This window comes from Triticum aestivum, chromosome 2B, assembly GCF_018294505.1.
Source record: "Triticum aestivum cultivar Chinese Spring chromosome 2B, IWGSC CS RefSeq v2.1, whole genome shotgun sequence".
Classification (NCBI taxonomy): domain Eukaryota; kingdom Viridiplantae; phylum Streptophyta; class Magnoliopsida; order Poales; family Poaceae; genus Triticum; species Triticum aestivum.
In genome coordinates, this window is record NC_057798.1 from 116,786,946 (window position 1) to 116,797,968 (window position 11,023).

The window sequence follows — 11,023 nt, forward strand, 5'->3', positions numbered from 1 at the left end:
GTGCGCCATGATCCATTGCTGTTGCTCAGAAAGTCGTTCGCTTCCACCCTCCTGTGGCCGGTTGCAGTGAAGACCAAGCATATTTGTGTTTATTTGAGCCAATTATGATATATATGGTGGCAAGCAATCCTAAAATCAAACTGATTAGTGTGTTTAATTCGTATCATGACATTCCCAGCACCGAAATCTAAATAGTTAGACAACAATGTAAACCTTCATCGCCGGAATCGGAATGAAGGTTCATTTCCTTTTACACAACATCAGAATTTGCACGGTACTAAAGCCGCCTATAACTCACCACGGGATCAATGCTTACTGGAGCAAAGCACAACGCATGACAGACTCAGATGCACCATTCTCAAGTCTGAAGCATTCAAACGACGAGCATTCATATCCGTTCCAGGAACAAAGCAAAGTTGTACTAGAGGCTAGACCTACTACTAGATGAAGTTCTCAGCTTATCCCACCGGCAACAACATTCCAACGATCCAATTATCACCAACGGCATCAATGTTACCAAAAAAGAGGCAATCAAGAAACCCAGCGCAGCTTTGAGAGCACGATCAGTTGCTCATGATGATGTTGGATATTACATCCCCCAGAACTCCTTCATCTGCTTCTGGTTGCGGAGATCTGGTAGAAATATCAGGGAGTGTATAAGTGTGTAGTCTAGGATCATGCACAGAAGGAACATAGTTAAGTTAGCAAAACATACTTCCAGTTTAACAAAATGGTGACAAGACATTAAGCAGATTATATATGCACATAAAAGCATGTGGCTTTTCAGGGAAAGCGGAACAAGACAGTATGCAGTCGATATCCGTCAGCAAATAGCACAGGAACATACAAGCAAGTAAAAGTACTGATAATGAAAATAAATACAAAATGCTATCTGAAGAGAAGGTATGACTCACAAACACTCCCGCTGTGGCGGACATAAATTTTCTCGACTGGTATACCATTTGCCATAAACAAATTTGCCAGCTTATGGACTCTCCCATCATCCTTTGAGCATGTGATCTTCACCATTCGAAGATCTTTGCAAGTAAATGATCTTCCCCGTAGTTTGATACATGTTTCTGATGCCTCTCTGGCATTGAAGTTCTTTTGCAGATAAAAAAGTTGTTGTTAAGCATGCACTAAAATACTCAAAACTAAAAGATAATCAAGTAAGCATAAGCCCCAAATATGTAATTACACATACAATTTTAAGTTGGAGAAAGAGCTTCTGTATATTAGGTGAGTGCTGCAGCAAGAAAATTAATGCATCAAAGTCTGCAGTCATACACCATTCGCCAAGAGACAGGGTCTTCAGGTTGCCAAAATTTGGACATGTATTCAGTTCCCTACTCAGAACAACCTACACATTGCACATAACATGAGTATTCAGCAACTAAACATAGTAACTTGAATCGATTTTATATTTTATATATTGAATACAATAGTTTGTTTAATATGCAGAGAAGAAAACAAACATACCAACCACGAGAAAGAAATTAAGACATATAGTGATGTGTTACCATGATTAGTACCTATTTGGTACACAGACTCAAAATAGTTAATTACACAACGCTTTGAACAGTAATCATTTAAAAAGATACACTACTTCAAGAATGTAAAAAATAACAAACAATAATCTGAAATAATATATAATGCTCTCTTGAAGCTTCATACTTCCATATCTCATTGATTTCACCTACTACATTTGATGATGAAATGAGCTACTACTAATTTCTTGATCTGAACTCTTCTCCAAGTCAACTGTGCCTTTCTAACCAGGTGTTGCTACTTATGTAAGAAATGTGCTCATTGTACATATGTATTCTGTTGGGAGCAACATAAATTTCTTTTGCAAACATCAGAAAAAAGTTGTTAAGAAAGAAAAACAATTATGGCTATATCAAGGAAATCTTCATATATACTCGAAGATAGAGAAAATAGTAAAAGGTGGTGACAGCTATACCTCTCCAGCATCAGTCAACAACTCCAAAGTTCTAGCACTTGAAAGACTCTGAAGAATATGACGGCCACCTAAAATCTTCGCATCATTGCATTCTCTATATCCACCATAGATACTGTCTTTACTGGAAATCAGGCCTTTACCTTTGTAGCCATACTTTGCATCATTTGCAATCTCACTGTATGCATAGGTATTGTCATTGTTGTCGATATCACCACCATAATTATAATTATCCTTGTAACGATCATGCCTGTAAATTCCTTCAGCAAAACCATGTCGATATCCAAACCTTATAAAATCATCATATCCAACATTATCACTCAAGGAAGACTCATCATGAATCTTCGAGCTCTCTGTCCAATCATTGTAGTCGCTATCATCCCCGTCGTCATCAGTAGTTCCATCACAGTAATCTTCATCACTGATGTATTCATTGTCATCACCCAAGAAAGAGTCATCAAGTATGATAGTAGCTGTGACAAGAGACCCCAAATTCTTGAATGATGGGACTCGGACGTAAGGTGTGATGAGGTGCAGAAGTAGGAGGTTCGGAGCAGCAATGGAGAAGGCGCAACTGATCTCGCATTCGAGCATGATTAATGTCTTCAAAGAGGCGGACACAATCCTAGGGCCCGCCACCAAGCAATCCTTCAGACCTAGTACTTCCAAAGACGTGCAACTAGAAGAAAGCTGCCGGAGGATCCTGTAGTCGAGCATGGCATACGACAACTTCAAGACCTTGAGGTGGCAAGAGATGAACGACACGCGGTCCAACGACGCGATCTCCAAGCAACGCCCGGTGAGATGGATAACCCGCGCGTTGCGCTTGATGGCGGCCCTCATCCACACGCTGGCGTCATCATCGGTGAAGCCTGCTTCTTCGTCGCTCGACCGTAGGCGGAGCATGACCACGGGGCCTGACACTTCACGTAGGAGGAAGAGCCGGTGCACGAAGTCGCGGAACTTCTCAGGCGGGTCGCCGTAGCGGCCAGTGGAGGGGCGCACGCGGAGATCGATGCAGGGCACGGACGCCCAGAGGTGGCGCCACCGCTGTGCGAGCACGCAGGTGCGGACCACCTCCCACGCCTTCAAGAATGACATGATGTGGTGCAGGAGCTCGTCCGGGAGGGCGCTGAGGCGGTCGCGCTTGGCGGCAGCCCGGCCGGCGCCGCGGCGGTGGCCCGGGCGCTGGGTGGTGCTCCGGTGCATTTCGTCGAGCCGAAGATCTGCATGCAGGTCAGCGACACCACGGGGCTCAGCCTTGTCAGTCAGGATTTTGAAATCTCTGGGGGAAAGAAATGATGGAACGGAACATAACATACCAAGAGAGACCGCTTGAGATGGCCTAAACTGAATTCCGCCAAGAGACACTCACGTACACAAGAGCTAGCAGAAGCACTTGATCGGTTCCTGTACAAGCATGCACTAGTACATGAGCCTGACTTGTAGTACAAAGTTGAAGGTTTTTAAACCTTCATCAAAGGATATGGAGTGCATTGCCGTTTGTTAAGGAAACTGACACAAACAAACTGCGGAGTGGAATGTCACAAATTCTCCAAATCCACTACCCAAAATAGTAATAAAATGATTGTAAATTAGGGGCGGCGTTGCCGGAAAGGAAAGAAGGGGAGAGGTGGCCACCTTGCAGCTTGAGCGCGGATGGCGTGAGCTCATCCACGTCGTAGATGTGCCGGAAGCGGGCACGGTGAACGTCATGCGATGCCTCGAAGGCACCTACGCCGGCGGGGCTGGGCCCCGCCGTGGAGCTCACCGTGTCGACGACAGCCAGTTGCCGCTCGGAGATGTGGGGCGCGATGTCCGATGGCGGCCTTGAGTCGGAGTAGCTGGGGAATGGAAGGGATGCGCTTGACACCGGATCTGGAGCGCCGCCACGAAGCAACAAGGGAGATGGTCAGATGGGACTATCACGGGAGCAAATCCTGAAATAAGAACCATGGGTGCCCCTGCGCTCTAGAGCTTGGGCACTCTCGGTCGTCGGATCGATTTCTTGATGCGTTTTCGACCATTCGATCTCGCTCCCGGAAGACCTCGACCGTCGGATCAAACCAAAAACACTGTCGCAATTAGTGCTGTGCCCTCCAGCGTGCCACCGCCTGTTATTTCTATGCCCCGCCGAGGGCATTTTCGTCATTTCACGTCTTAGGTCAACACTTGCCCTTTTTCGTTTCGCTGCCTCCTTCCCAATCAGTGCTAGGACTATTACGGGAGCAAATTCGTTAGAAAAAAGGGTCCTTTTTGCACAGAAGCGTGCATTTCTGCGTACACATCCGTCCCATTGAATCTGTGCCATCCATCCTCAATCTAGTGGTCCAGCTTCCAGTTTTCTATTTTTGCGACTAAGAGACAGATTCTATAGCAGTCGCCCGACCAATATGGTGACTTTTGACTGAGAATGTCACTTTAGCATACTCGTCATCCAGTCTTCGGCCTGCATTGAAGGGTGCTCCATATTCAACCCTTCAAATAATGTGGGTCATTGGTTTGGAGCATGCGTCATCCACCAACTGCTCGAGCGGGAGGAAACTTTTGGCTCGGTCTCTTCCTCCCGCATGCAGCCCGATCAATGCCGTTGTCGCCCGTGCAGTTGCCGCTTCCGCCCTGACAATGTTGCAACCACGTATCCACCTGGAAGAGTGCCAACTAATGCTCTTCGTCACGTTCCCCTCCGGCATGTGGCAAATCAGCCCCAATTTCCAGCCGGAACAAGCCCATTTTGCGGGTATATGGACCCATTACCTTCGCCATCAGCACCACATTTAACCTCTCTCCCCCATCCCCATCGCCAACACACTCACCTCACCGCCCCCCTTCACCGGCCACCACCCTGCCCTCTCCACCCCTGCCGCCACACTCAATCTCATCGACCATGTCGATGTAGTCACGTCCTCCCTAGCAAGACCAAAGAGGTCCACACCGAAAGAGGGTTCTGGGGGAGGATGTGGGACTACTTCAAGTGAATCGAGGATGACGCGCACCGTAAGGCTAAATCAGTCGTCGCCCGTGCCCGCCTACCCACCGCCCTTGAGTATTTTGACTGAATGTCGATGGCAGCCTAGGCAGAAATGGGCGCCACGCTCACGCCGCTTTTCAAATGCATGGTTATGACCACTCTGCTAGAGTTGCTCTTATATCTCGCCAGCACAACCCATAAAACCACCCTGGCTCTACACCATATTTTCTGGTTTGGTCAAGCCAGACCCACTCTATGGGACCACAAGCGGTGGGACAGAGAGAATAAAGGGCAGCAAAGAGGAGCCGTCGGGCGACAACCAAGACAAGAATTGCCATGGGGCAAGGTTTTGCCAATTAGGTGGACGGGGGCGCAAGTCCGATTAGGTGGGTAGAGGATAGTCCCATCTGGTTTACGCTTCCTAGACTCCTAGTTGGAATTTAGTCAGCTAATACTAAGCATCGGCCATGGGGAGACCGCCGGAAACGGCCCCGCCGCTCCAATGGGCGGCGACCTTCTCCACCGCCTTCCTCGATGGCAGGCCGGAGTGGCGCGTCGGCTCTCTTTTCCTAGATCGTCCGGACTTCTGTTTCTTACGGAACAGCGATGGGAAGATCGAGGAAGGGAGGCGTCTTCGGGATGGGGAGAGGATCTCTAGCGGGAATGAGATGGTGCTCCTTGACTGTGTTGTGCGCGTCGGCGCACGTGTTTGCCGGGTCGACGGCGGCTTACCCTCGCACCCGGAGGTCTTTCGCCGACGATGGCGGCTTCTAGCTCTGGATCACGTTTCAGTGTCCTAGCTGAGCCGCAGGTCGGGGAGGATGGTGAGGAGGCCTCAGCCGTAGCTGCTTCGTCTGGAGAGGAGCATGTGGCCGTGAAGGCGGCTTCCATGATCCTGCTCGAAGAGAGTCCAGCGGACGGAGGTGCTGCCTGGTCAACTGTCTCGCGTCGTAGGAAGACAAAGGAAGAGCTGGTACAAGAGTTTTGGGAAGACGTTGGTTTTCCGACGCCGGCGTCGCGCGTTTGGGAACGTCCTGGATCTTCATCTCCGACGCTCATCTCCGGCCAGGTACGGGATAGTTCAATTTCGACTAATGAGTTGCCTTCTCAGTGCAGGACGATGCTGGTGGGAGTTGACGTCGACAAGCCGCCGGCTGCCGCACGCCACATCCGCCGGGGCGTGCTAATTTGGCCGTGGAAAGGGCCTCTTCCACGTCCGCGGCCGATGCCCTGGTGGCATTCATGCCGCCTGCGTCGTCCGACGAGCCCGCGACAGATAATCCTCAACGGTCGTTGCACGATCCACATTCTGCTGCAATCGTGCCATGCAGTGCGTCAGTTAATTACGCCCCCGGTTCAAATCCTGCTTAATTCTACGCTGCCAATCAAGACCGGGACGATGGGTTCGAGTGGTGGTGGGTCCTCTGCCAGCATGTCGCACACGTCAGGGTGGACCGTTGCGTTGACTTCGCTCATAGGGGAGGAGTCGTACGTGCCTGGGCCCTAACCCGTACGTGCGAATCGCTCCCATCACCATCTTGTTCGCCGCCGCCGCCGCTGCTGAAGTTCTCCTACGCCGCCGCCGTTCGTGTACGAGCCTCCGCTGACATGTCAGGGCGTCTACCTTCCTCGTCCAAAGGCGGATCGCTGGCAACGCAGGGAACCGCGACATCTTCAGTTGAGGACGGCCCTGCCGTGCCATCCCAGTCCCGCTTCGCCGGGTTTGGCCCCACGGCCGGACCGCCAAGGATCCCACTGGCCGGCCAGGCAGCGCCGGCTGTTGCTCCTCTCCAACAACCTATGGTTTTCGGGGTTCCCACGTCTAGCCGTCCCAGCAACAACAACAAGAAAAAGAAGCGGAAGGGTGCCCGGGTTCCTGCGTCGACTGCCTCGGGACCGCCGCTCTTTGTTCCGGTTCCTCGGACCACTCCTGCTGCTCCGGTGTTGCCCGGGCCCGTGCCGACCGGGCTTTCCGCTGTTTCGGCTGACACGCAGATTGGAGGGAAGAAGACTAGTCTTTGGTGCTACAAGTGTAGGACAGATGATCATCTTTCTAAGGATTGCAATGTGACTTACTTCTGTTACATTTGCAATAATCATAAGCATCCTCTTCATCGTTGTTCTGTGCTGAAGCAACCGAGACCTATGGCGGCCTTAGGTGGTGTGGGTCTAAACGAGGCCATGTTCGTGCATCTGCCCGACTCGGTTTTTAAGGAGCACCTTGCACCATCATGTTCACCAACTGGTCTGGTTATGATATCGGGAGGTTCGGTGACGACAACTGTTGTGGAGGCTGAGATTGCTAAAATCGCCTCGGTTCAAACTTCATGGAAGTGGGAGGCCGTTCCTCATGGTGATGATGCCTTCTTGGTTGCCTTTCCATCTATGGAGGTTTTGCGTCGAGTGTCTGCTTTCGAGTTCAAAGTCAAGTCTCACAATGTCATGATTGCTATTAGTGAACGCAAATCAGAAAATGATGTCAAGCCTGCATATAATCCGCTGAAGCCAGTTTGGGTACATGTCACTGGAGTTCCACCTCCACTTCGCCACCTTCTTGGTTTGTGGGCAGTGGGATCCGTCATTGGTGCAACACAAGATGTTGACTTGATTTGCTTACGACGTCGTGGCATCGTGCGTATTCAGGTGGCTGTCCTGAATCTAAATATATTCAAGAAAGAGGATAATGCAGGGAGTGCCTTAGTGTCGGCTCGGGTGTATATCAAATTAAATGGTTATGACTTCTGGTTTGTTCTCGAGGACGATGATTTCAAGCCCGATGATGATTTTATCCCTCGTATTTGGGAACACCATGATGATGGTCCCGACCATGGGGTTAACCGCGAGGATGACTTGCCTGATCGTGATGCGAATAAAAAGGCAAAAAATTCTGGAGTCTCTGGTGCAGCTTCGTCTGAATCTCAGTCTGATGGGAGTGGGACCGTCCCAATGAACATGGTTGTTCGTTTTTCGGATGCACAGAGAGTTTGCTCGCACACACCCATGAGCACCATTGAAGAGTCACGTACAAGTACCATTCCATCCATTGATGCGATGCATGCAGATAAATTGGACGCAAGTATTACTGACCATGGCAATGCACACGCAGGCCTGGACCTTCCCAGCCGAGTCACTGCCATGCATCAGATTAATGGGGAGTTTGGTCCACCAGCTGCTGGCCTAGCAGAGACCGTCGGCTCATCTACATGTCCACCTGAAATGCATGAGGCTACAGATCTCCGACAGCGAATGGACGTGCCGGTTCAGCAGCCGGCCGTTGCTGTGGTCAGCCCACCCACGCAGGCTGGTCTGCAGTCTTCCAAGCCGTCTCACGATGCTACACAGATGGCGCCATGTGTTCGTCTCTCTGCACCGACTTCGTCTTCAACACCTACCATGTTCGCTACTGCTTCATCATTGTCGACGGATCGCCCGATGACACCGGTGGCTCTTATGTCTGAGGGAAGCTCTCCCCTTCGGCGTAGTAACCGTCACCCCGTCTCCGTTGACGGTTCTTCTCCGACCGATGAACATGCTATGGACAAGACAATGCGACGTCAGGCTGCACGTAATTTGGACACCGTTCCAGGTAACTTATCCGCAAAATCTTTTCTTTCCTTTTCAGATTACGTATTTCTTCTAGCTTAAAGAATGTTGGATGCTCTATTGGAAAGAATGATAATGAAGTTAATTTATCGGTTGGGGTGCTTAAACATATGGAGATTGACCAATTAAAGGTTTCTCCGAAGTGTAATGCCTCCATACCTAACCCCGAAACCGAGGAGGAGGATGAAGCAGATGCCAAATATGATGGTCCGCTTATATCCCACTTGGTTGGTGAGGTTACCGAGGTTGGATTGGATGATGCAAGACCTGGGTCCATGTTTTGTGACTTCACAGCGTCCTCACGGAAATCTAAATCACACTCCTCTAAAAAGAAACAAAAATCGCCCAAGAAGGCGAAGAGTTCCACACCAATCCGAGTTTCCCCATGAAAGGCATGTTTTGGAATAGCAGAGGTCTCTCGGACTTGGCTAAATATAAACACGTCGGTGATTGTGTAAGGGAACATGGATTGGATTTTGTGGCAATTTCCGAGGCTGGTAAGTGTGATTTTCGCCCGCATGTCCTCGATCACCTATCAGGTGGTTTCGACTATGCATGGCATAGTCTACCAGCTCGTGGAAGGTCTGGAGGAATTCTTCTTGGTATTCTGACAACAGTCATGGACTTGTTGGCCTTTTCAATCGGTGAATTTCATATAAATATCACCTAAGAAACAGAGCTGACAATTTTACATGGACTCTAGCCGCAGTCTATGGGGCTGCCCAAGATGAGCATAAACTGGCTTTCCTTCGGGAATTGGTAAACCTGGCGAAGGATAACCCGTACCCAATGCTTATTGGAGGGGACTTCAATATCCTTAGATACCAGGAAGAGAAAAATAATGACTGTTTCGACACTCATTGGCCCTTCCTATTCAACACTGTGATAGACAGTTTGGATCTTCGGGAGGCGAGTATGTCAGGGCGTCAGTTCACATGGGCTAATAACCGACCTGTGCCGACATATGAGAAGCTTGATAGGGTACTCATGGATACCGAATGGGAACTAAAATTTCCTCTGGTAACCGTACGAGCCCTAGAGCGTATCGAGGCATTATCGGATCATGCACCCATCATTCTAGATTCTAAATCTATGAACCTAGCTGCACGTCGTCCATTCAAATTTGAATTGGGATGGATGCATCGGGAAGGATTTGTAGACATAATCAAGAATGCTTGGGAGAGGCCTATTGTTGGTCGTACACCTATTCACAGATGGAACTTTAAAATGAGGGCCATGAGGCAACATCTCACTGGATGGGCGAAACATACCAACGGGATATATAAAAAAGAAAAACAACGACTCTGTACCATCATTGATGACCTCGACAAAATTGCTGAGACGCGCACCTTATCTCAACAAGAGATTGAATTGAAAAATCAATCTAATGAGAAGGTTGCACGTCTTTTGCGAGAAGAAGAGATCAAATACTATCAAAGATCCAAAGCTGATTTCATTCTGATGGGTGATAGTAATACAAGATACTTCCAATTGGTCGCCAATGGGCGGCATAGGAAGAAATGTATTTACAGTCTCCAACAAGATGAGGGGTGGATTGAAGGTCAGGAGGAGCTCAAAAAGTATATCACTAACTACTACAAATCTCTGTTCGGGGCGACCGCCGAAGGGAACTTCACCCTTGATGAGACCCGAACAGATGATATCCCACAAGTCACGGCTGAAGAAAACGATATCCTTACATCGCCATTCTCTAAAGAGGAGGTGAGAGCTGCGGTGTTCCAAATGGAACATAACAAAGCTCCAGGTCCAGATGGTTTTCCCGCAGAATTCTATCAGAATTTCTGGGATATAATCAAGTCTGACCTAATGGAGTTGTTTAATTGCCTTCATGCCGACAACCTTGACCTATTCAGACTTAATTTTGGTGAGATTGTCTTGTTGCCGAAGATTAAGGAGGCTGAACGGATCCAACAGTTCAGACCCATATGCCTCCTTAATGTCAGCTTCAAAATATTCACCAAAGTGGCTACGAATAGGTTAAACTCGGTAGCTGACCATGTTGTCCGGCCATCTCAAACGGCTTTCGTGCAAGGAAGAAATATACTTGATGGTGTAGTAATCCTGCATGAGACCGTCCATGAGATGCACCGAAAAAACATGAGTGGAGTAGTATTCAAGATCGACTTTGAAAAAGCCTATGACAAGGTCAAATGGTCTTTCCTCCAACAGGCCCTAAGGATGAAAGGTTTCTCCGATAAATGGCGCGAGTGGATCCATAATTTTGTAACTGGAGGTAGTGTGGCCATCAAAGTCAATGATGATGTAGGCCATTACTTTCAAACAAAAAAAGGATTACGACAGGGTGACTCCATGTCTCCGATGTTATTTAACATTGTCGCTGACATGTTGGCTATTCTGATTGAGCAAGCCAAGCAGGACGACCAGATTGCAGGAGTAGTGCCACACCTTATGGATGGCGGTCTCTCTATTCTGCAATATACCGATGACACAATTCTCTTTATGGAACA

The 11,023-nt window shown here is 48.9% G+C and overlaps 1 protein-coding gene across 1 annotated transcript; it reads right to left on the minus strand.

The window, feature by feature from the left end:
- Positions 1 to 341: 341 nt before the first annotated feature.
- Positions 342 to 4,112, minus strand: LOC123039070 (uncharacterized). Its single transcript, XM_044462371.1, has 6 exons — positions 3,985 to 4,112; positions 3,529 to 3,804; positions 1,964 to 3,245; positions 1,205 to 1,360; positions 915 to 1,104; positions 342 to 633 (listed from the first exon to the last, which is right to left on the minus strand). Exons 1-6 carry the CDS (start codon positions 4,110 to 4,112, stop codon positions 590 to 592), a joined length of 2,076 nt encoding a protein of 691 aa, XP_044318306.1. The 3' UTR covers positions 342 to 589.
- Positions 4,113 to 11,023: the final 6,911 nt, after the last annotated feature.